The sequence below is a fragment of the Aquila chrysaetos genome, chromosome 8 (assembly GCF_900496995.4).
Source record: "Aquila chrysaetos chrysaetos chromosome 8, bAquChr1.4, whole genome shotgun sequence".
NCBI classification, from domain to species: domain Eukaryota; kingdom Metazoa; phylum Chordata; class Aves; order Accipitriformes; family Accipitridae; genus Aquila; species Aquila chrysaetos.
The window spans coordinates 15,225,709-15,252,641 of NC_044011.1; the positions used below are offsets into that span (position 1 = coordinate 15,225,709).

The 26,933-nt window shown below is 37.3% G+C and overlaps 1 protein-coding gene across 17 annotated transcripts in view; it reads right to left on the reverse strand.

The window, feature by feature from the left end:
• SYNE1 (spectrin repeat containing nuclear envelope protein 1) overlaps window positions 1-26,933 on the reverse strand; it is a 320,180-nt gene that overhangs the window by 234,679 nt on the left and 58,568 nt on the right. For 12 of the 17 annotated variants that reach the window (XM_030022683.2, XM_030022692.2, XM_030022690.2 and 9 more), the window contains 8 exons: window positions 17,017-17,112; window positions 15,089-15,172; window positions 11,966-11,986; window positions 11,592-11,684; window positions 9,732-9,910; window positions 7,534-7,730; window positions 7,283-7,392; window positions 2,101-2,148 (listed from right to left, as the gene is read on the reverse strand). In XM_030022683.2, coding sequence (XP_029878543.1) covers window positions 2,101-2,148; window positions 7,283-7,392; window positions 7,534-7,730; window positions 9,732-9,910; window positions 11,592-11,684; window positions 11,966-11,986; window positions 15,089-15,172; window positions 17,017-17,112 — 828 coding nt within the window. The remainder of the gene's footprint in view (window positions 1-2,100; window positions 2,149-7,282; window positions 7,393-7,533; window positions 7,731-9,731; window positions 9,911-11,591; window positions 11,685-11,965; window positions 11,987-15,088; window positions 15,173-17,016; window positions 17,113-26,933) is intronic. The other 5 variants (XM_030022699.1, XM_030022684.2, XM_030022698.1 and 2 more) reach the window with 3 other exon arrangements.

The window sequence follows — 26,933 nt, forward strand, 5'->3', positions numbered from 1 at the left end:
CCATCAAAGCCACCTAGGACAATTATAACTATTTGTGCTTTCCCCAGTATGAGGATCATTGATCTTTGATCACATTTATTTCAGTTTATCTAAGCTACTGTGACTTATTCTGCATGCTACTTCCAAACAGCATTTTAAAGTATTAATTTATCCTGACACCATTCTATGAATATTCACTGATTTGCAGAGATGAACAGAACTGGAGCACTTAACTGCCAAAGAACATCAAAGAGGGTAATTAGAGAAAAGTGTTTATGAGTTCCAATATGATAAGGGGGTACAATTTAAATTTACAAAGAAAGTTTTCAGCCCAGACTCAGGGTCAAAACATTATTTTATTAACTGATATGCCAGAGTTAATTTGAGAATTACATAAAATACAGAATATTCTGGTGTTTGAAGAGCTAAAAATACACATCTGTGTTTCGTGAGAAATTTAATTATGGAATGGAAAAAAGAAGTACTTTGTTGTGTTCTCTAATATGTAATTATAAACCAGGTGAACCTTCAAATTCTCAGGCACAGCCAGGATAGAATTTTCAAATGTGAACTTTTAAATCTTAAAAAAATTAAGTCACCTGTTTTTCGGCTATGTTGAACTATTGTATTGCCTATGTGCTGAGAAAAGCAAGTCACTTTAAAAATGTTTATACATGAATTAAATTAATTATGCTATTCCTTTTGAAAACTCTGGCTTATATATATATATATGTTACTGGATGTATATCTGTATACATGTTACTGAAAAACGTTCACTGACAACAGTATCACAGATGCATGGTGAATGCTGAGCCAAGTATCATCTTCTGGGATGAGCTATTAATGCCTATATGTAAAAGTAGACAGTAAATCACTGGAAGAGCTCGGAAAGTTATTTTTGCAGCTGCTGCTCAGGAAATTCCTCTTATATTGAGGAACTCTGCTGGCATAAAGATGTTGGAGGTGACAGGATTATCTTCTGAATTACTTGCTCATCAGAGCACAAGAAGATAAAAACTTTACATCAGAAATACTTTGAAGAAGTGTGCTTCCACTGTAGTTAAATTTATACCAAGATAAAGAAATTGACAGAGCTTTTACCACTTCAAATCTTCACTAGTTTAAGCAGCAATGCACTGGGGTTGTGTAACGCTAAGAATGTACAACAATGTCCCATTAAAGCTGCCCAAACTTACTTGAATGGACTGAGAAGGTGGGAATAATTCTGCTGTCAGTATTAATCTTCACTTCAACACATATCACTAGTTAGATATACATAATACGAGATGAACCCTTGATCATACTTACCTGAAAATAACCTATTGCTCATATATTAAAAACAAAAAAAACACACACAAAAAAAATGGGTGTGGACAAGGTAGTTAACTGAATCAGGTCAAACTATAAACACTATTGACTGACTGCAGTGACACCTGTTATTTTTTTCATAATATATTCACTTCTGCAGTCTTCCAGTTTCACATCCGATTGTTCATTTCAAATACTCCATGTTAGATTTCTGAACTTCTCTCAGTTAGTACTAGAAAATTATAAGCATCTAAATGTCCAAGATGATTAAAAAAATGTATTTTTAAAAACATAATAATTTATGTGAAAAGGAGCAGTGCATATCATGCAATTACACATGAATGCTCTCTCCTTCCAACCCACAGTCCACGTACATCACTAACACAATCATATATACAATCTAGTATCTACTCTATAAACCTAAAGACATACAAAAATATCCATCTAAAATGAGATTAGATGAGTAGAAACATCGATCCATAATCTATTTTTTCATGGTTATATCTATACTTTAGAAAACCAAAAGCATAGTCTGAGATTTATTATAGGAAAGTTGACTTGCTTTTCTATAATATTTCTGTGAAATTATTTGCAAAATTAAGCATTAGGCTGTGAGGATCAGCTTATGTAAGAAAGTAGACTTAGACTCATTATGTTCACCTATTTGCTTTTTTGGAAAGATTAACGTAAGGCTAGCCAACCAATGTACATAAACCCACCCAAAATCTAAAGTAAAATAAGTGCAGGATAAAAACAGATAACAAGCATGAAAGGTCCAACTCAAGTAATTATTCTGGAGCATATTACCCTTACCTTAAATTTCATAAAAGAAATGACAAAAGTTGGGATTGCTTGAAGTTCCTAGCAATATGGAACAAATGGGAAAACAAGAAGAAGAAGGGGAAAAAAAAAAGATGCAAACAAAATAAAGCAAAGGAAGAAGAAAGTCCACAGAGAACAATAAAAGAGCCACATGTGTAAGAATACAAGATGTACTTAAAATATTATCAAGTTCATGTGTCTGTATCACATCTAGTGAAGTAGTTTTCACATTAGATCTGATTTCCAGATTACTAGTCAGTACGTGATTTATTTTATCTGGAAAAATAGTTACTTACCTTAGAGTAACTGTGATTCTTTGAGATGTGTTGACTACACAAGTTCACATATGTGCACAGCTGGTCCATGCATGAGATATTACATCCCTTTTAATTCTGGAAATGCCCATGCAAATAGCTGTTCCCTCTGAACCACAAGTAAGGGATAAGCTTCAATCTTTACTCCACTTCTTCCAATGCAAATTCCTTATAAACTGAGCATTGAATCAGGAGGGAAGATGAAGAGGAATTTGTGTGGACAACACATCTTGAGGAAACACAGTGGCAGCTGAGTTGGCTGGAGGGCAGGTGGAGAGGGTAGAAATCCTCCCCCCATCAGAAACCACCCAGACACACTCCACTCTGAAGTAAGATTCTTCTAACTAAATGTAGGCATCTGCAACTGAGAGAGATAGTCACTCTTTCAGTTCTTTTTGACAAATTAAAAAAAACAGTTGCATCTAGCACCGACTGCCCAACTCATCTCATTCTACAGCAGGCACTTAACACAAGTCAGTGCTTAGTTTTGGAAAACAAGAAATTAAGAGTACTCCAGGAGTTTAAGGGATAAGAGTCTTGCAAAGTTATTTCTCCCAGGTACCTGGATTCTACCATTCTGTGATACATATTTCCTTATACTAGACTTCAGGGGGAAGAGAGAAAGGCTAGGAATAAGGGAATTATAGCAGTCACAAAAATATAAAGCATGCCTGGATTTCTTCTTAATCAGCTACCAACAACATTTTATCTATCATTACCTAAGGGAAGGATTCATCTGAGTCAGTTTTAACTCTGTTGAAAAGCTATGCAACACGAAATTCTAGAAGACAGTTTATTTAGGGCACTATCTTAAGAAAGATGCCATCTGGAGAAGTGTCTATCTCTCGCTGATTACAGGTGGAGTGTAAGTACCTTGTGTTTAGATTCTTAAAGATGGATAAATCCTGTCCTTAATAAGTAAACTAACCAAATAATGCAAAACTCCTATGGAAAGCTTTATGATGGACATGGATACTCCAGGTCTGTAAGAGGGAAGAAGGAGGCAATAGATACTGTTCTACTTTGCACTGTTAGATACGGTGACCACAAGGGCATCCAATTCACTTACATGGTTTCCACAAAACACAAAAGACTATCTTAAAATGAACCAATCTTACATGTTTGGTCTGATCTTGCATATGTTTGTATACCTAGAACAGAACCTGTGGACAACACTTCTTGAAAAAGAGCAAATGAGTTTTCAATCTAAATGGATTATAAAGTCACACAAATATCTTGTATCTGATTCACTGCCAACTCTGTGCACTGAGAAAAAAAGTGCTCTCCCCTTTGCATTTTTTTCAGTCAATTAATTTAGCAAGGTGAATACCAGAATAACCATGGGTGCATAAAGGGATTAAAAAAAGGTATTTAAATGGCTTGTGTGGTCAAGAAAGTCAGTTGCCATACTGTGATTCCAAGCAGTTACTTCTACCAACAAAGATTTCCCCTAAATTTGCAAAGTGATAAGTTCATGAATGTTTTCTTAAGTACTAAAGAAAATAGTTCTTGCTCTTATAAACAGAATCCACTTTTCCATTTTTTTAAAGGAATTTAAATCTCCATTCTTGTATAATGCCATTTAGAAAAAAGCATTCCCCTTGCATTACAAGAAGACCTCTACTGTCACTGTTTCATTAAAAAGAAGTCTTAAATATATCAACTGTGCTCTTAAATAATATCACAGAATTGCAGAATCACAGAATGCTTGAGGTTGAAAGGGACCTCTGGAGGTCATCTGGTCCAACTGCCCTTCTCACGCAGGGCCACCTACAGCCAGCTGCCCAGGACCATGTCCAGGTGGCTTTTGTATATCTCCAAGGATGGAGACTCCACAACCTCTCTGGGCAACTTCTCCCAGTGCTCAGTCACTCTCACAGTGAAAAAGCATTTCCTGAAGTTCAGAGGGAACCTCCTGTGTTTCAGTTTGTGCCCACTGCCTCTGGTCCTGTCACTGGGCACCACTGACAAGAGCCTGGCTCTGTCCTCTTTGCACCCTCCCTTCAGGTATTTATACACATTGATAAGACCCCCTGAGCCTCCTCTTCCGCAAGTTGAACAGCCTCAGCTCTCTCAGCCTCTCTTCATAGAAGACATGCTCCAGTCCCTTCATCAGCCTTGTGGTCCTTCATTAGACTCTCTCCAATATGTCCAGGTCTCTTATACTGAGGACCCCAGAACTGGACACAGTGTTCCAAGTGTGTCGTCACCAGCTGGCAATCTCCCTTGAGCTGCTGGCAACAGTATCAGTTTGGATCTGCAGTTGTGATAGCCTTACTCAACCTGGTGATTTAAATGATCCTTTGTCTAATTTTCACCAACCCATATGCAATTAAGAATTTGGGCTAAAAGATGTGAAAGCACTCAGTGAAAAAAAACCTCCCCAGGATATTTTATTATGAAACATTCGATTGAGACTTTTCAATTTTCCCTTCAAATACTGTATAAATATGGAAAGCAATACTTGTGTCTGTATATTTTTAAACTGCATTGTTGGGTTTTCAGCACTAAAATCTGCCCATGAGTATCATATAATATGAATGACACTCTCATTTTGCCAAGGCTTATCTGGACATCTTGTTTCACCTAGGTATCCTGCAGTCAACAGGATCAACTGCATTAACTCCTGGCTTCTTTCCCCCTCTCCTACGGAACTGCGTAAACTAAGGTCCTAGCATTTGTTGGAATTTGTTTATGATAGTCTGCCAAACCTATCATTATGATTTTCTTGAGAACAGATCAAATATCTTAAAATGCAAGTTCAGAGTATGAGAAATTTTTTTATCTCTTGACAGATTCTCCCTGAAAAGTCGTTAAGTAAAGCAGCCGAGTGCAAAATAAGCTTCTCTTGGTGATATATGACAGAAATACAAAAGTTTATAGTAATAAAAGACAACGGGTGACAAAAGCTTAGCCATTTGAGAGCTTGTATCTATCCAGTCCCAAATAGATGAAAGCATTGTGCTGTTTTTTCTATGTATTTCACTGCTTCAGGGCCAGTGACTACTTGGGGTCCTGGACTTTTTGTGCATTGCTTACTGGCCTGGATCCATCCAGATCTCTTTCCTATCAACCTGTCACATGCCATGAGGTCATCATTTTGTACCACGACCAGGGGTGAGGGAACTGGAAGTTATGGTGGGCAGGACTAGGGAGCGAGGTGGACATAGGTGTCTGATAGGGATGGGAATTTCTCCAGAGATGGATTAGCAGAATTTGCATCAGAAAAAATTGAGGGCCCCATCACTATTCTTGACTGGAGACTCCACTGGAGAAGTGGAGTTTGTCTCAAACTGCCAGACATTCCATCATTGGTGTGAGAAGGAATATAGTTCTTCCCCAAGGAAATGAAGAACGATGACATTAGAAATCTAGTGCAACCTCAAACTCTTACTTTCTTCTCAAAGTCTGGGAATTACTAATTTCTGCAGTGTGACATGCAGGGGACCAGTGGTTCTACCAAAATTCACCCGGATTGCTACTGGAATATCTTAGCGATATCTAGGAAGAAGAAGTGGTCTTGAGCTAAGCATGTCAAACTAATGAATTTTTGTTGTTTCACTTCCTAGTAATTGACTAGGAATTCTGGAGACAACTCAGTAGTTTCCCTTTCACAGCTCATGTGCTGTCATCTCTGTGGGTATAGCCAGAGGCAGGCAGAGTGTGGAGTGGCTGAGCCCTGCATTCTCCTGCATCGTCTCTGCATAAATCTAGGGAGAAGATGGTGAGGCTGTTCCTCAAAAACCAACCCCAGCACAGGCAGCAGACCTGGTCGAGGCTGTTGGCAGCAGAAACTGCATTGCGTGCCATGGTATGGAGATGGAGGGACTGCCTTAGCCTGCCACAGGCCACATCATGAGGCTTCAGTGCTCACTCCCTCTGCTTCAGCAGCCCCATTGCTCAGTGGGATGCTGTGGCATGGGCAAACATATGTCCTCAGACCAATGTTGCAGCAAGGAAAATGAAAAATTCCAGTGTTCAGGCACTGGAATAGGACAGCAAAGCTACAGCTGCCATAGCCATAAGGAAGGAAATTCACTTGTTTCAAAGCCCTTCTATAGCTCTGTCAGGAATGCAAAGAAACACAAATAAAAAGTGCTTCCTCTTTCTCTCTTGCTGGGGCTGAGCAGATTGTCTCAGCAGTGTTTCCTGTGTTTGCCATAAAGAAAGCAAATTATCAGGATTAGGAAGTGAGTCATGATCACTTGACATCGCTGAGTATAGCCATTCTAGTGCAAAGCCGATGCACTAGAGCATACACACACACACACAAAAAAAAAAAAAAAAAAAAAAAAAGAAAGAAAAAGAAAAACCATGACTGAAAACAATTCCTTAGAGCAAATAGTCAAACATCACCGTGCAATAGAAAAGAAACCTGTGCCAAAATTGTAACTGCCTCCAGAGCCTAAAAGCCCAAAGACTATACCTAAGCATCTCTTGGACTATTCTTGTTCTTATCCAGAAAGCCAGTGTGCTAGAAACAGAAGTGATGCATTGCTTCAGGTAACAAATTATTGCAACCTCATTGGTGTTATGCTTGAAAACCTCTTAGGGAACTTTAGGATCCATTGGTTTGCTACTATCTACAGTAACTGTTTCTGTTCTTTTTGGGTCCTACTGCTGAAAATAGGAAAATCTCTGCAGGAACACCATTCTATTTTCTCCATCTACTAGTAAACAACTGCAACACTTGCTCCTTTATTCTCTGCTAATCTTTCTCAGTTTTCTTACTGTGCATTCTTTCCCCTTGAACTGCTCATCAAAAGGAAACATAATAAACTATAAGAACGCTATAAAATGTATTTATAAAGCCCCCCTCATGATAAAATGATTCGTATAGTTATGCAAGAGAAACTTACGTCATTCTCCTGCATGTCAGTCACTGTATGATGAGGATCAGGATAGTACTTCAAAAACTGGGCTACATAGGTCATGACAGACTTTTCATCTGGCTTGTCAACATCCACATCTAGACAAGTATAGAACACAGTAAATTAATTTTTAGCTGAATGGCGCATAATGCTGCTTAAGTACCTAAACACTATGAATTAGCACATCTGATTTAACCCATGCAAGTAGTTCAAAATTTTTTCAACTACACATTAGGTACCTTCTGGATCAAGGAGCCTTGGAATTCCTAGTTCTGCTTCTGCAAGTGTGAAGGCTTCTTCCAGATTTTCTCTATTTGACCTTCCCCTTACTTTCTCCATGTCCACTAAATCTGGGCGGATAGCATGAATAACAGAATGAAATGCAACACCACTCCTCCAACTTTGTCCAAAATCTTTGATTTCAATTCCAACTTGCCTAAAGAGTATGAAAGGGGAAAAAAAAGTGACTTGCAAGAACATCAGGACTAGATGAAATAGGGGAGGAGACAAGGTGCTCCATCCAGCGGCTACCCATCATTAAACCTAAACCACTTGCTGTTCCTGCAATGCTAATCGGGTCAACTACAGCTCCATCCATCCACTGAATAAATTCATTTCTGCCTATGAAGATCCAAGACTTTTTTGTCATATACATACTGTATTTGTCTCCAGTGGGTTTGCTAGTGGCAATAAGCCAATGGTATTTTGAACAAATGAAGTGCACCAAGGTTCTCAAGGTTCTTGTACAACACGCAGTCTGTGGATGTACACAGCTCCATTCACTATTCTCTCCCTCACTATAAACCACTTCATATCTCCCTCCATTATAACTACTGCAGTTCAGTTAGGTACATCAGTATCATAACAAAAAAAAAATAGACTGCATTAATCTGTTATCTTTTAAAATGAAAGCATGAACAGTATGAACAGTGACATCACTGCTGTTCAGGTGAAAATGTAACACACAAATTTCTTTATATTCTTACCAAAAGCATGAGAGATACTATAACTTCATACACCCAGGACACTTACGTGTCCATTAAAAAATGAACACAAATTATCAAGAAATAGTATTATACAATGAGAAAGTAATCAGAACTGAATCACACTCCTGACTGCTTCTTTTAAAAGTAATTCTGAAAGGTATGGCTGTCCATAGACTGCAAGACTTTTTTATGTTGTCTGAGCATGCAAACTTCATTTGAGGACACACTTAGACACTAAGGTAGTCATGTCATTGGGAGGTTCACAGCAACAGTAATTCTGAATGAAGGCTTCATTCAAAGCTCACTGTGATCAGTGAAACACTTTCACTGACTTTAATGAGCTAGCCCTTGCAAATTACAATGTGAAGCCAGTCTAGGCTGGTCTATCCTTCCTCTAGGCTTCTTTCAACACATTTCACCTACTCTTCCCAATAATGTTGACAGTTTCATTTACAAACCTCTTTGTATTTTGTTTGTTTACATGTCTGGAAATTGCAGCTGACCACTTTCAGTTGCCTGTCTTTTACTGACAACAGTGTAATAGGAAGAATGTCAAATTAGACTGTACTGCACTACAAATTACTGTATTCTACCTGTTTATTGGCAAATTGGGGAAAGCCTCTATCATTACAATTATATTTCTTTTCTCTGAGGCACCATTCCATAACTGGCCATTTCCCCTCCACATTTTGCACAATTGATCTCTTCAAAGAGCAGTGATTCCTTAATTTGAATAAATCAATTCATTTAATTCTTTTACATCTTTGATTTTTATTTTCTTACTGTGGAAGCTATCAAACTACTATTGTATCCCTGATCTAAATTATGCTTTTTTTTTTTAATGCCTTTTTGGAAGCAGAGCACACATGGGATAATTACACCAAATAAAGAAGAAGATTCTTAGGTTAACAAAAGATATCAAGAAATAACTGCAAAATAACTTGGACTAAAAAGAATGAAAATTCAGGGCAATTTTGGTATTAATATGTCCCTTGTATCACAAAACTGCAGAAGGATATTCATAATTTTTCATCACCTGCCTTTCAACAGCAAGTGCCAGAATTTAGTGCTCCTACAAGCTCTGTCACTGAGGAATGCTAAGTTGGTGTGGGACTTGCGTTGTCACATTGAGTGTTTTGGCAGCAGGACTAACACATTCATTCAGACATCTAATTCCCCTTTCAGTTCCTCATTCTGTCAAAGATAAACCCATTCATTATTCAGAAACTAAAAAATATGATTGCTTGTAAAATTAATGCAAATCATTATTTATTACTTGCTTGTTGTAAGGTGGTAACATTTAGCAGCCTCAGTTGTCAAAAAGAATATGATCACAGGGAAGTGCTATATAAATACAGAGCAAAAGGATAATCCCCGACCGAGAGAGTTTAGAATCTGAAGAAAAAGTAGGCACTTAATGTATAAATTCAGTTCATTTGTACGTTACTTACTTTGCTGCTGTGTACTGTATCCATTTTAACAAAGCCTTCCTGGCGCTTCCTTGGACCTTGGTTACCACCTTCCGTTTGCTTGGGGGACTTGCAGTTTCTGAACTGACAACACTCTCCACAGAAGAAGCGCTGCTAGACAACGACTGCAGCTGTGGGAGGTTGCTGGTAAGCTCTTCAATCTGTGGGGAAAAAATGTTAATGGACTGTTGGTAGATAATCTTAATTCTCACCAGTTTCTTAAATAATTTTCTAATACAACTGACAAAATAAAGTTGGGCAGAACCTATGATTAACATGCTGTGTTTTATTTAACTGTAGATTAAAGTAGCTTCAAAAATGCTAATGTATGTGCCCAGATGATGGTGTTAATTTCAGAAGTACAAGACATCTAGCAATCATTCACTTTCTTGACACCCCACAGCTTGAACAATATGCAAGGGTGTCATGTTATCTATTATGACAAATTACAGTTTAAATAGGAGACAATGCCTTACATTTAGCTTGAATTCAAATTATAAAACAATACACTAATTTCAGAGGAGGCTCATTCAATTAAAGAATGGAAGTGACCTCAATGATCTCATCTGGATAGTTCTTCATTTACCATTGTACTGTTTTGGCACAAATTCAATTGCAGTTTTGCTTAGAGGTACATTGTGAAGGAACAGTGAATGTACTGCAGGCAAAGTGTGTTAGTAGTGCTTGCCGAGGTTATATGACAGTTATTCGCATCATGGCTTTCATCAAATGAAAATCATTAACTTGACTCTTTTAAGGACATTAAGTTGACTAACAATTTGGCTCTTTAACTGGAAAAAGTTATATCCAGAGGATGTTGCATGATTGCCTGTGCTGTCTGCTTAGAAAACAAAGTTTTGTCACCTCGCAGAATGAGTCTGTCACAATGAGAACAACAGCTCTCATGCATTTCTGTTTTCATTCATGTTAAAATGATGTATCTGCCTATGACGACTAAAGAAAAGCTCAAAAACGACTCAAGTAAAACTGATGCAGAAAACTAGAGTTTCAGTAACTCTGAGAAGCATAATTTTCCCCATTCATCTCAATGAGCTATAAATGAAAATAAAAATGTTAACATCATTCTGGCTAACTTTTCTTCTGAAAAGGAGATCTGAACCATTAAGGTGTCACACTGGTTGGTGCTTAGGAGAAAGCATTCCTGAGACATGAAAGTTACACCATAAGAGAGCCAAAGCCAAAGAACTCCGTAAAGAAGAGCAAAAAAATCAGTTGGCTTTTTAATTGTTAGGCAGTGACTCATTTTGTTAACTCACATGGACAGGATTTAGAAAACCATTTTTCCCTCCCACCTAATTTCAACAGAATGCAAATGATTTCTCCTCTACAAATTCAAACCCCTCCCAATCTACACCATCCACAGCTAAAATTTGTCCTTGCAAATATCTGCATCTCCCAGTGAAATCAGCATGTTGACATGTATTGTGTGAAAATGATTACTGTCTGACATCAAGTGCACTGGAATTAGACATATAGCACAAACACCACTGAGGTTGATGAAGGTACTTTTAACAAGAATACACAATTCTATCCTTTTCTTTTGTTGCTCTGTTGTATTCTTCAGAGAAAGTGGAAGAATATGTTCCAATGATGAAGGAACTCCATTCTAGGCCCAGACCAATCTATTCCAAAGACAAGTATCTAATTTTACCCAATGTGAAGCACCCCTACCATCTACTGCTGCTTTCTTCAGGATCAGATCCTCAGCTAATTATAAAGTGACTTAGCTATGGTGAAAGACTGGAAGTACACCAGTTCATATGAAATGATGATCTGAACCATTATTTGAGCATCTATACTGAAGTATAAAAAATGTAGTACCTGAAAATATAAAATTATGGTCCACACCAAGCCAAGAACAATAGAAGGCCTGCCATCAGCAATATCCGTTGAGTTTATGTTGACAAGCTTAATCTATATATGAAAGAAAACATGTATCATTACCACACACAAGGAATGATAACAATTATGAAATGCATTTAAAATCAGTTTTATATTTTTAATGCATTTTTGCAATCAAATAACAAGTTCCTTAATTTAAAAAAATCATCGAATGGTGCAATTTTACTTTTTAGACAAATATAGATATAGGTAATGAAAGATTTTTAAAACCATTGCATGCTATTATTTGTAGAAAAAATATTTAATTTCAAGCAGAAAGAACAATAAAAGTTACATAGAACCATTGTACAAACCGGAGATCCTCTGTATATGGACTAGCATGAAAAACAAAGGGAAAAAGATGATACAAAAATAAGTTTTAAATGGTTAATTATTAGGTAAATGCATTAATTTAATTTTATAATGCAAAGAAAGCAATTTTTGGCACATCTTACAACATAATTAATAAGGAAAGCAAATTTAATACTCTAACAGATTTTAAATTATGGAGGGTTTTCTTGTTATAGTTCTAATAGAAAAGTGATTTTAAGAATAAACAAGAAAAGGAACAGGAGGGAAGAAAGCATAAAAGAAAGATAAGGGAAAAAAGAATGCCACAGTTCCCCAGTAGAGAGCCTTTTATTGTAAAGAATATTACCACCACTGATTAATGATCTCTTGCAAGACAAACCTGACTATAGTTCTTTTAAAATAAGAAAAGAGTTGGAAAAAATTAGTTGTCCAAGGTCACATTAAGTTTTTCAACAGAAACAGGAACAGATTACATGACTCTTAACCCCCAAATACTAATCTATAGTCTGAATAAAGTATCACCCTAAAATAAGTTTGTAAGATAAAAGGCAGTAAAGGAGGGGATAAAGAGTACATCATAAAGAATTTAACAGGTAGATAATGTTCCAGGAAATGGAATAAAACGGGTAGTATTAGAAAATTAGTAAATATGTTAATACTTATTTCCACAGCAAAACTAAGAGTCTGCCATCAATCATGATATAAATATGAAGGGCTGCTGAAGTGTTTGAGCACTGCAAGCTTGTTCATGGACAAAGGTTGTGGAAGAACCTTGGAGAATAGGTTAAAGAAAACCAGGAGAATGACTTTAGGTGACCTCATTTGTCTCCCCCAAACAAAGAAAAGACTGCAGTTCTCTGAATCAGCAGCTGGAAACCCACTAGATAATGTCAAGAGCAAAAAAAAATTGTTGTTCAGGGCTGTGAAGCTCTTTTTAGTATTAAAACTCCACAGGGTACTTGTGAAGAGACAGAGGAGAAATCCCACAGGTTATATTTCCAACCTTCTCTGCCAAGAAATCTGACAAAACTCTGGGAAAATTGACATTACTTGCTTCTCTACCAGCCAATAAAGAAAATTTTCTATTACCTACCTGAAGAAAAATATGCCAAGAGTCTCATTCGCTCAGCTGGACCAATTCCAACTAAAGCTTTTCTTTTCTAGAAATGAGGTTTTTCTTATATGTATTACAGATCAAAAGATTTACAGGGACTCGGCTAAAGCTTCTGATTAGGCTACTGTTCAGAGAAGCATAGCCTATCTAGTCTAGTTATTGTGTTATCTTTGTCTTATACTCCATTAAAATGGATCTAAAACTACAAAATAAACTTTTCAGAACCATGAAAAAAACCAGTTTGGTCCAGAATGATACCTGTTAATTGCCAGCTGCATTTTGCAGTAGAACAGGAGTATGTGCAGAAGTCTGTTTGGACAGTGAAAATAGGAAGTTGATTAAATGTGTAATAAACTTTACTTATGGGAAAGCCCATGGAGGAAGGAGACCCTGTCGGCACTCCCCAAAGCGCTGCACATCGCCACCTGTCTCCATTCGTTCACCTTTGAGTACAGACCAGGGACTGCACTCGGCTGCTCAAGAGGCATTTGTTGTCTTAACAGCACCCCCACCTCCTCTGGGAGGAAAAGGGTGACAGACTGGATAGATGTATTCTTCAGGCTGGAATCAACCTAGAGACCACCTGCTAATGCACACCAATCTACCTGACACACTGCGTATTCCCAACTCCCTCTAAAAGAAAATCTGGCATATTGATACAAAGTACATACAAAAATAACTGAGACAAGTCCAGACAAAAATACTCAGACATGAGAAGCAAAACCACAGTGCTCCATTTCTGGCAATCTATCTTGATCTTCAGCAGGGTCAGTAATCTCACTGCACTGCTCTATTGTTTCTGGGATCTAAGCTGGGTCAGTCAAAGTTCGGGTCACCCACTATGTTGTGAGATATAAACTAGGGAAGCATGGGTTTTTTGCTCTACACCTCAGCCTTGTCTTAAGTTACGCAGGTCTCACCAGAAAGCAGCTCTCTGTATCTAAGCCTCCACTCTCAGGCTGCATATGATATGGTTTGTATTAACAAATTCTACTACATTAAATACTGAAATTGTGAGCTAAAGCTGAATTTTTCTTTGGGAATACGTTTGTCTTTGCTTTGGTTATACGTTTTTCAATTAGAAAAATTTCTCTTATAGCTTTCTTTCTACAGGCATCTGCTGAGATTGTTTCCCATGTAACAGAAATATAATTAGGTCAAGATGCCATAGGGTTAGAAAGAGGGAAAGAATGCCAAAACCCAACAACTCCTGGTGTACAGCATTGTGGAGATGTAAAATTCGCCAAGTGTTATATCTGCATTGAGAAAAATGGAACTAAAATGCAGAAATTAGAAGAACAAAATATCCGCAATCTAATTATAAAAACAGATACAAGTCATTACAATACAGGGAGAAAAGTCAGGAAAAAAAGGTAGAATTAGAGTGCTTTTATTTGATATTCATACCTAGATAACGTTGAGCTTTTAGATTTTCTGTCTTGTTAAATTTATATTTTTTTTTTTTTTTAATTTCTAAAATGGCCACATCATTGACGTTACCAGAATCAATCCAGGAATTAAGTCTGAAATCCTGCCAAGCTAATAAGGGGTCACACTGTTCTACATTTTCATGTCTATACTTTCAGGGAGTAGAGTTTTGCATGTACAACCTAGTGAAGTCCATAAATCTATTCTTTTAATCATAAATGAATGCCTCTACTGAGCTGAAGATCATTGTTCTTTGCTGGGAACAGCAACAGGAAAGTAGGGAACATGAGGAGCTGAAAAGCACATTAAAAAAAAAAAAAAGAAAAAAAGAAGGACATCATCCTAGGTGATTCTAACTAAAAATTAATAAAGGAAAAGTTTTACCCTATACATTGCTACATATTAGTGTTGGATCTTGTCATTTTTACTTTACAGCAGCTTTTAGGCACTGTGTAGAAACTGAAGACTGCATACATAGCTCAAATTTTGGAGAATAAGAACAGGTAGGTGGATACAAATCATACATTTAAGGAAAGAAAGAAAAAAAGAAGGAAAAAGCAGGACTAAGTGCTACCAAACCTACCCGTCTTCCCTCTAGAAATTTAAGAGCTGTGCCAATGTTGGCAACCCAGTGAATTCTCTTCAGCTGACGTCCCTGCTCACAAGGCTGAAAGAGAAAGAACAGTGTAAACTCTAATGAGATTTATGCCAGTTTGCCACAAAAAATGAAGTTCCAGATTATTATAAATGCCTATGTACATACCATAGTCTGATTTACATGTAAAAATATTCCTCGGAACAGGCAAATTGTACCTTCGCATATACCAACAGGAAAGACTGACAGATATAGGGAATATAGATGTGATACTTCTATTATAAGAAAGTTATATATGTCTTAATAACCTCAGGATGCAAGCTGTTGGCTTCAGCCCATAAACTTCTCAAATCAGAGAACTAGTTTTCTTATGTAAAATAAACTACTACTATTTTTATACACACATACACGTATATATGTATTTGAAAGAGGGCAACATTCTCTCAGTAAAATATTTTTGCCCGCAAAGGAGAAGTCAAGGTGATTGTTATTTTTAAAAATCAGTCTGAAGTGAAGACATTTTACCTAGAGGATTTTTATCAATACTTTCTGATACATTCTTGGCGATTAAAAAACCCAACTATCACAAACCCTCATTGAACAATGAATTTCACTGGACTTCAGACATGTAGGCTAAAAAAAGACAGGATTATTTGAATAAAATCAAGAACATATCCTAGGCTTCTAATACTCTACAGTGGAATTAAATTACCCACTGAATCTTATATTCTAATGCAAATATACAACTACTATAATTTAAATTCATGTTCATAGAGTGACAAATGGATTTAACAAAGGCCTGCTACAGATTCTAAAATTCCTCTTGCAGTTACTACAGAATAACATATTATGGTATACATAACCTTTAAATTAACCAGACGTTATTCTGGTCCTGTAATATCTCTTGCCTTTCACTAATTAATATAGGCAGGATAAAATCCCGTGAATTTCATTATAACAGGTGTCATCATTAAAATTCTTTTCCTGTTTTACTACTTCTGTTTTGCCACAAGAGGGAGACTTTCTGTCTTAGACGAACAGACAGAAATAGGTGTATTTCAACAGAGCAGAAACACACCTGAAAGGATAGCTTTTTTACCATCTTACAGTAAAATCACTCTTGCAGTCTGAATTACTACCTAATTTTGGGTATCACCTGCAATCAAAACAGAGCTGAAATATGGAAAAAAGAGGCAAAAGTGTGGCACTTGCAAATTGCCTGCACGTGAGGGAACAGGTAACATCTGAATCCTAGAGCAAGTTGAATGACAGACTGTTGCTCTACTCCTTCAGGTGCTGCTACCCAATCTACGAGCTGGTTTGGAAAAAGTGAGAGCCCTTGGTCTAAACCCTTTCATTTTTCTTCCACATCACATGCACAAAACTAGCCTGGCTCCCAAAAGACAGCCTATTTGCCGTGTGCACATTGTGGCCCCTTGGCTGTGAAAAAGCCATTTGGCATCATTTAAGGTTCTTCACAGTAGCAAAGCAGCTGTCAAGGTAAATGGATATAACCCCAAGAAATTTGAGGGGCTCGCTTTTTTTTTTCAGAGAAAAAGATGTATATTTAACAAGAAAAGACTGTCATTATTTCTTCAAGGTGCATAGAAATAGCCAGCAGTTTAGACCTTGTTTGTGTCATAGTAGTAACACCCAGATGAACTACAAAGACTAATACAAATAAGCAATTTTTATGAACTACTAAGACAAAATTAATATAAAATACATAAAATCAAGAATGCCAGTCTGTAATAATCTTTTTTTAGTTTTGTTTTGTAACAAAATAGTCCACTCTGTGAATAAACTTACTTTGCTATGCAGCAGTCAGGTTTTTTACTGTATTCAAATATAGATAAATATTATCCTAGAGAAGTTATGCAGCTACCTTGTATGTTCAGATGGAAGGAAGTTCTTACCAGCTTCTGGCCTGAAAGAACCTCCAAAAGGGCAATTAGCATTACCCCATCTTTGATATCTTCAAACAGATCATTCACCAGCATGGGAGGATTGCGCTGAAAAGGAAGACGACTTCAGATATTATAAAGGCTCAAAAGCATTACATCCCACCTCCTTTCCTTTCGAACAGAAGCACAAAGAGTGGCTGGTCCCCTTCTTTATGTTTTATAATGTTTAATATTAATGTATCATTTAACCATTGCTTTGCCACCATATTCTTTAACTATTGAACATCTCTGGCGCAGGACTGTACTGCTAGATGCTTTCTGCCACTAATGATACAACGGAAAAACCTCCTGCTCCCTAAAACAAGAAAAGAAACACACCAACAACTGCCTATGAGTCTATAAAATATGCACAACTTACAGATGTACTATTACAGTCACATTTCAATCTATCAGTCTATTTTGCCTAGTGTTAAGTATGTCACAGAAATTTCACTCTCTCAGTTGAGCAATACAAGGAGCTGTATGAAGGAAAGATCCCTAAAGCAGTGTAGCTGGTTGAGCAATGCTGCTACTTTCTCACAGCTGACAGTTGTTACACTAAGCCGCTGAATTTTCTTTCCTCTCCTCCAGGCCTTCCAGGCTTCCAGTGTTGTTAGCACTGTGTCAGCTTCTACTTAAGACAAATTGCTTAGCATATGTCTTTACATTCGCAAACACAACAATGATAATACTGAAAAATATGTAAACAGATGATGTTTTTGGAATTTTGAATAACAAGGTCACATCATTAAACTCCATTTTCTTAAAAACATCCCAGTTTGTGGAACTATGGCTCTCAGCTTGTCAGTATTGCAATGATCACAAAATGTCTCTTAGAAACAAAAAGCTGAAACTTGGTCCAGCTGAAATAAATGAAATAAACACCCTCTAGATTCCATGAGCTTGTCAGCATTCATATACCCACTAATTAACATAATACTAATATTCATACTTGCTCATTCATTAAAATTACAATCAGACTACAAAATTCTTGAAATTACTTTAGGTTTAATAATTTACTTTTGGGGTACTTCTGAAAAAAAGATGCTTGTACAACAACTTGATCTATTACTTCTGTTCTGTAGAAACATAGATTTGAAAAGATGAACTTAACAAATGAAACATTGCTCTTTAAAAGGTAAAAATGCTACAACAAATCAGAAGAAAGCAAAGGTTTCTAGCTCCCAAAATCAAAACATCCTGCCTTCATTGTTCAGCTTGGATGAACTAATATTTCAATGAGACATAATTTTGGCATAAAGAGGAAAAAGAACTCCTCTGCTGAAAGCAGACTTCATCTGAGATTTGGCGTGCTCTAATAGCCACAATAATAAAGAGTCTATTTTCTCATGTATATAAAATAAAGCAGCATTACAACTCATTATGAGGGTATACTTAATCATAGTTCTTTTTTATTTCCTAGCAATGCAATAGATAATGGATCATGTTCTTCCTTAATATAACACCAAAGAAATCAATGGGGCAAACAGGTCACAGGAGATTAATTTGTCCCAGTCCTGCATGACAGACCGTTGACATAAATGCAATTAATTTTCCTCACCTTCTATGTTATAATTTCCTGTTTGAAGTTCGAAGCACCTTTGGTTTTATCAGTATGTGCTAAAATAATTCAGCAATAAAGACAAGAGGATTATATAGCAGCTGCCATCCTAATCCAACAGGAGGTAAAGGCCTAAAAAATCTCACCACCTACCTAAATGCCCCAGTAGTGAGGTTTGTCTCTTGAAATTCACTCTACAGTAATGAAGAGAGACAGGTTCTTATAGAGGGTAATTTAGGATACCCGTAGATTGAAGGGTAAGTAAGATTTACAGTGACCTGTAACCCTGATGCCCATAACATGCCTGTCGGATGACCTGTTTGAGCACAACACAGCTCCCTCCCAGCTTGAGCGGTTTGGCATCCTTAGTCTCAAATCAGGGTACAGGCCAGAATTTGCCTCATCCCAACATGAAGTAAAAAATGATCTGGCATTCATACGCAAACCAAGTCTGGGAAGCACCTCTGATTTCCACAGTGCATAGCTTCATACTGTAGATACAACCTCTGATCCCCTATGTCAAGCTCTTGCTCCGAACCACCCCTCACTGGTTGCTCCTCACTGACAGTAGTTACAAAAACCAGATTTGCACTCTAACTGAGGCATGGTACTATGGTAAGACAGTAAACATATCCCTGAAGTCATCATCCAAGTAAATTAACACCTATAGTACTTTCCTTTCGACATGAATTGAATATTGATTTGGGGAAAACTAGGGGAAGTATGAGAAAGCATTGAATAAGATGAGAAGCAACAAAGAAACCATCAAATGACTTACACCAAAGTTAATATAAGACCTGCTGCTCTGAAGTGTGAGAATCACAATTGTCCGTAAATTAGCAGGCTGAAATGTACTTTTTGTTGCTGGAAGGTTGCATAATTACAAACACTGCCAGTGTTTAGCAGCACACACCTTAACACCAATAAAACAGGAACAGAAGGCAGATACAACAGCTGTATCACAAGATCTCCTGTATGAGATTCCTCTAATATGGAAAACTAGTTAATTATACAGACTGCCAAAAATATTTTGCATATTACGTTTTACAGTACAATGTTTTTCATTACCCTGAAGATGTTAACACCTGATTACAAGGAAGTAAGACCCTCATTGTGTTTCATAAATATTTTTTTTTTACTACTCTGGGCAAATAGCATAGAATTTACCCTATTATGACCCCAGTCTCTCTCAGAAGTATGAAATGAGTTATATTAGTGGCATATATAGATAAATAGATTCCTCTTTTACATAAGGATTCCATAGATACCAATCTCATTCTCCATGTCGATACAATTCAGGAAGGTATACATATACTAGCTGATACTGAGAAGTTCATATACCCTTATTTATTGTATATGGACCATTGCACAGGATGGCTCAAGCTACTTGACTGTTTTTCCAGGCAGATCCTCTACTGATATTAACACATCTTCTGTTGGAATGGATAAATACCTACTCCTTGGCTGCATGTATAATGTCAAATGAAATGAAAGGAGAAAGTGAAGCTGTACACTGCTTACTTATTAGCCTGCAGAGAAGAAAGGGTTTTTTTTTAAAAAGCTGTATTCAGTTAAAATCTATTGAATACTTTTTATTCTAAAGACTGAACAGGATTTAACACCTATTCACTTAGTTGCCTTAATGCACTGCCAAAATACTAACTGTAAATCAGTAAAAGCAGGGAACGAAAACTAACTTAAAATTTTGTAATCTTGAAAATATTGAATGTACTCCAAATTTTGGCTTTTTGCATGTAAATATACAGCTCTAGCAATGCAATCAACAGCAATGATCCTAACACACTGTATTTTCAGTATTGGAAAGCCTGTGCAAAGAATTTAATGAAGGCATTTTTAAACCAGGAAAAAAGAACATTTAAAAAGTATATGAAGTAACCTCTCAGAATCCTGTAATATTAAAGAAAAGTTGCTGTTTATAAAGTTCTTGAACAAAATTCTTTGTGGGAACTCAGAAAATACTGCAATGAACAATTGGACATTAAGTCTGCAACTTGTCAGGTCTACACTAAAATTTCAGATGCCTTAGTATTTGATTTTGTTTTTTCCTAAGCTTCTTCAAGAAAGCAAAATAATGCTAATGATGTGCTACATAACGCATTGCACGTATTCTATTAAACACTCATTTATTGCTGTATGTGCAATCACAGTAGTGTAGTTTATAGTAACAATGACATTTCAAAACAGTCATGTCACAAAGAGGGAGGCACACTCAGTACAAATAAATTCATGTGCTCTGTAGGAGGAATATGAATTAATTGGGAATGAATCTTAAAGGTTAATGAACCAGATTTTTCCTGTATTAAATATTTATTTAAATAACTGTATTTAGATTTGATCACAAATGGAAATTGATGAGGAAATGCTTTGCTTGAACTTATTGCTCTTACAAACTTATCTAATTTGCTGCAGTGTTCAGGAAATATTCTGAATTATTTAAGGAACTGAACATCGGTACACATGAAAAGTATTTGACTGACAAGCCTCAAAAAAAGAGATTTATAATAGACCTGCAATCTCTAGACATTCCTCCCCTGACACAGTGAAATAAGTTCTGTAAAATCTAAACCTCAGCTATGGAACCAAAATGTATTTGCTAAGCTTCACTCTTCTATTCCAACACTTTTTCTTGCATTTCATCTCTCATCTGCATCTTTGCTACAGGAATCTTTTCCTCACACACTGTACTTAACTTTTGTAATGAATAAATCATACTATACAAACAACAGTATCTGCATCATAATGAATGCCAATGCAAACATTGGAAACTACCTTTGCTACATTAATTTTCAAATAATGTTTAAAAAACTGCTGAAAAATGTGTGAAAACCTATCCACACGCACAAACAAGAACAAATCTGTGTAAATACTGAATTTGTCTCTTCAGGGAAATACATGTGGGAATGGGAAGGAGAACATGAAATTTCAGAGTTTCTCTGTAAATAGCTGGTCCATTCCTCTGCCCCAATTTAATCCCTAAATCTTTAAGCACATAGGTTTTCATGTTCCTTGCTGTTAATGACTATTTTTATGTCTAAAGTCTAAGGGACTCAGCCCTAAGTTTTACATTATTAGTTTCGTCACAAAAATTAATTTAGCGTTCACTAACATTAGAAGTTACATGCAATAATAGTGAAAACATACAGTGGCTGCTGGAGCAGAAAACTGTCAGTCAGATTTTCCTCATCATGCAGTCAAGATGGACACTAGGTAAAATTTTTTCTGTGTCAGTGACTAAGATACTGGAAGCCTCTGTTTTCCCATTTGAAAAAGACAAAACAACACAGAATTACCTAGTTCATTGATGAAAATTGGTGAGGTTCTTGTATGAAGACCAAGTTACATTCTAAGAACAAACTACTATCGCTGACAGCACTGTGTGTGAGTTGTAAATCTTTATATACCCATTTCTTTTTCTTCCCTTCTTTGCTATAAAACATACCGTTTTGCAATTTCAAAAGCCTTAATGTAATGTTTAATGCCCAGGTTTAATTCAGCATTATGAAAACATTGCATAAGTATAATTAAAAAATTTTCACCCATTCTTAGCTTTATTTTTATTTGATATCCATCCTCTGCTTTTGTTTGTTGATGTGTGCATCCTTTTAATGGAAATACAAAATGAATAATAATTTCTTTCAGTATGTATTTGTTGTTTACTCTGTTTGGTGAGTTTACAGCAATACTTTGGTGGGTACAAATACTGAAGTTATCCCTACAACTGAGAACAAAGACGTTATTTGATTGGGTTAAACCAATTTACAGTCTGTGTTCCAAAGCTTTGAAACTACTGTTTCCCAACACTTTCACCAAAGATGACAAAGGCAATAAAAGGTGTACACATCTGATGTTTTACAAAGAGGCAGGTTTTTCATCTTTACTCATCTAATCCACTATCTAAAAAATTGGCATAGGCAATGAAATGAAACGCATATAAGTAATTGCTGTTCTGAATGGATTTAATATCTCCTTTTTGAAATATTTGGTGTAATGTTGTTTTGTGTTTTAAACTTTGACTTTGAAAAGATGCCTCAAAAGATACTTAGAAGCATACTCAAATTATTTCTATGTCTTTGAAGGCTGAGACTGAGAGGAGAGAGGTCCAGTTCTATAACCTTAGAGAAATATGAATAAGTAACATGCAATTAAAAAACTTCTTATCCTGTTACACGTGCATATCTGATTTATCATTAGTAGAACTGCACAGATGCACAAAAATTAAACTGGATGGCCAGAAGACAGATCACATTCATTTGGTAGATTGTGACCCAATTTCTGCAAGTAGGTGGCAGAGAAAAGAGAGTATTTCCAGTTGCTGAGTCTCACCAGATGCCCAAGTCAGAATCACAGAATGGATTCAGCTGGCATTAGGGAGACAGACAGCAGAGGGACAGATGCAGCCTAGTGCTAACAGCTGACCCAAAATGAAGCTGCATTATACTACCTGCTAGTTATCATACTTGCAGCTCTTTCCTCTGTGTTCTTCCCCTGTGGGACATTGCCCTATGGATAAGGGCACAGCTCGTGCTAGAGCTGTTTTACCCCAATCTTTCTTTGAGTTGTCCCATAATTAGCTGACGTCAAGTCTTTTACCCGTCTTCTGCTTGTGGTAGAACATACCTTTGAATTAGGAAACATAGTTTTAAAAAGGTAGCATCCTATTGTAAGAGCAACAGAGAATAAAAAATGTGTATTTCCCTCCTACTCCCTTTCATAAAGTTCAAATCATAGAATTATAGAAACATTTATGTTGGAAAAGACCTTTAAGATCATCAAGTCCAACTGTAAACCTAACACTGGCAAGTCTACCACTAAACCATGTCCCTAAGTGCCACATCCGCCTCTTTTAAATACCTCCAAGGATGGTGACTCAACCACGTCCCTGGACAGCCTGTTCCAGTGCTTGATAACCCTCTCAGTGAAGAAATTTCACCAGTATTCTCATTTTGTCTACATGTTTTGTTCATTCTTATTTGTTTGCACCTATATTCTCAAACCCGTTATTAACTTTTCAGTTAAAAAGCCAAAAATGATTTTTTCATCTACTTGATGGACTTAACTTAGTTATTGAATTGGTTTCTGTTTCAATTAGAGTGTGACTTTTTAGAAGAAAAGCATACACCAAGATTTGAAAGATTAGCAGTGAAGAATCTTTCACTCAGCAAACCCTGATAAACTATCACATCCTGCTTTATATTCTCAAATTATTAATTGTTCTTGGTTCTACCTAACACAATCAAATCAGTTCTGCATGTCCATTCCTTTCAAATCACTACCCTTCACAATGTCAGAAACTGCTCTTTTTTTAACCCTCCTTTGCTCTACTCAACCAAGACAGTATAAGGATGAAAACTCTACCTTAGTAAAGTTTCCTTTCCTTTGCAATCAGTAAACCCATCTTTCAAATTGCTGCAGTGAAACCCCATCAATCTTTGCGTAAGAAACTTTTTTTTTTTGATGTTTCATGCAGTTACTCACCAGCACTTTTTCAAAAACATTCAAACTCATTCATGATGGAACATTTCTCCAGGTAGCCATGATGTTAGAGTTACAGATACTTTAGTTATAGTTTTTAGTTTTTTTCTTATTTCCTCCTATTACTTTTTCCATTAATAATTTTACTAGATTAGTAAAAATATTAACTCTTAAACTTTCCTCCAAAAATTAAAGAATCCCGAAGTTTTACAAGAGTAGCCGAGAAACAGAGAGCCAATTTGAAGTGCAGTTACTGTTAATTTTGAATCCTGTATATGTTGAGTAAAATTCAGCACAGTAACTCTGGATTGCATTTTGGATTACATTGTAAACTGCAATCTGGCAACTGGCATATACATACACACAAAGTAAGGGAGCAGAAAAAGGCTACACCTTTGAAAGAAGTAACTCTGTAAAATCAGCTGTAATTATGTGGGTAACATATAAGTTCCTGTGGTGGGTTGAGCTGCTCTCTCACTCCCCCTTCTCAACAGGACAGGGGCAGTAAACAAGATGAAGCAGCTTGTTGGGTTGAGATAAAGACAGGGAAATCACTTACCAGTTGCTGTCACGGGCAAAACGGGCTCTCCTTGGGGAAAACTAATTTATTTCCAATTAAAATAGATTTGGATGGTGAGAAGGACAGACAAAATTGAAAACATTTTCCCCTCACCTACCCCTTTTTGCCCCAGTCTCAATTTCACTCCCAGCTCCTCCCTCCCCAAAGGCACAGGAGGACGAGGAATGGGGGTTGTGGTCAGTCCCTAACAGCTCCTCTCTGCCGCTGCTTCCTCCTCACACTCTTCCCCTGCTCCAGCATGGGGTCCCTCCCACGGGATACAGTCCTTCAGGAGAAACCTGCTCCTGCGTGGGGTTCTCTCCACAGGCCGCAGTTCTTGTCAGGAGCCTGCTCCAGCGTGGGCTCTCCAGGGCCTCAGGGGAGTCCCTGCTCGGCTGCCTGGGGCACGTCCTCCTGCTCTCCTCCTGCTCTCGCCTGGGCGTCTGCAGGCTGCTCTCACACTTTTTCCCTGGCTTCACACTGCCTGTGCAGCATTTTGCCCTTTCTCAAATACACTTTCCCGGAGGCACCACCAGCTTGGCTGAGGGGCTCAGCCATGTCCTGCAGTGGGCCCGCTGCAGCCGGCTGGAACCGGCCTCTCCTCACAGAGGCCGCCCTGCAGCCCCCTGTTATCAATACCCCAACACCTGCAGCCGGTCCGGTCCTACATCTTCCTCCATACTATTTAACCCCAGTGTAACTTCACTGGCTTTAACAGACACAGGCCAAATGCATGTACTGCTGTTTCTCTGCTATCGCTGAGAGGCCAGCGCTTCACGGTGTTCTTCGCTAGGTACCGTTTTGGCAGGTGCTCCACATTTTATTGGGTTTAAAGACGAGAGCAGAATGCAGACAATGCTGCCTAAAAGTGGGTCTCCTTCCGGGATTTTTCCTTGTCACATTTCAAAGACCTCCAGACATGGGGATCTTACAGCTTTCCTGTTTCTTTTGAAGTAATAAAACCCGCAACAATCTTTTACAAGAATCAAATAACCTAAATATCAAATTTCTGGGTTACAATTTGGAACACGAGTGTGTGGGGAGTCCTGCACATTTCACAGACCCATCAGTGTTTCCTACAGCTGTGATGAACTCAGAAAACGTATTTCCACACTTTCAAAAAACACAACTAACAAAGATTTAAAAGCTTAAGCTTTAAAAACTTAAAAATTTGAATGGCATGGGTCACTCCTTTTCTATTGAGTCTAATCTCTATGATCTATAAACAGTGCTTCTCCTGTGGCAGCGTAACAGCATAAATGGGAAGCAAAGCCAGCTAATCTATACATCTGACTTAGGCAGTGAGACAAACTTGCTGACAGCCATCGATAAAAGTATAATAGAAACAACTTGCCTGTTAAAGGGTGAATTAACACAAACCAATTACTACAGGGTAGCTCAGGTAGCTAAAAGTGAGGGCTGTGGCTGGTTAACTGCTTGGTTTGAATGTGAGTATGTGATTAGCCTTTATAATATTACACCCATTAAAGAAATATATGCCTAGATCACAGAAATAAAAAGGTTTACCAGAGCCCTCATGGCCCAAAGGAACGAGTACCACAGGTAGCATTCACAACTCTCAATCCAGAGCAAAATCTCTTAACGGAGCTGCCACCACAACTTTGCCTCTTCCCAAGGATTAGTCAGTTATTACTAGGAAATTGTATCATTACACACACACATACATATACCTAACAATATGTACACGTATCTGCTTGTCAATTATTATCAGATATTACTGATCAATTATTAATGACACAATACAATGAGAAAATAGAAGAACATGAAATAAGAGTTCTTTTTCTCCTCTGATACATGTTCACAGCCCTCTTTGTTAACACTTTAGCAAATACTGAATGCCCTTCCATCTCGGCTGGAGTAAATGGAACATACATAGAGTGCTTAATTTCTCTGCTGCATGGGGACCTTTTCCAAATTATTTCAAAGAGAACAGGGGGACAGACATCATTCTCAGTGAGGATCCACTGTCAAGAAGTCCTGAAGATAACCTTGTTCTTGCAGCTGAATTTTACAATGCCAGTGCAGTTCATTTCACAGTAAAGTCCTCAATTACATTCCTCAGTAATGTAAATAAATGCTGTTGCTCTTCCACACAGTCTCATTAGACCAAATCACATGATAGAGCATTATATGGGCTTCCTGTTTTGGTCTGTTCATTTTTGAGGGCATTATTAGCCAATTCCTTACACAGAAGCTAAAACAGTGCTGTTGAAAATTGAGCAAGGAATAGCTGCAAGTTCATTAATCTTCATGATT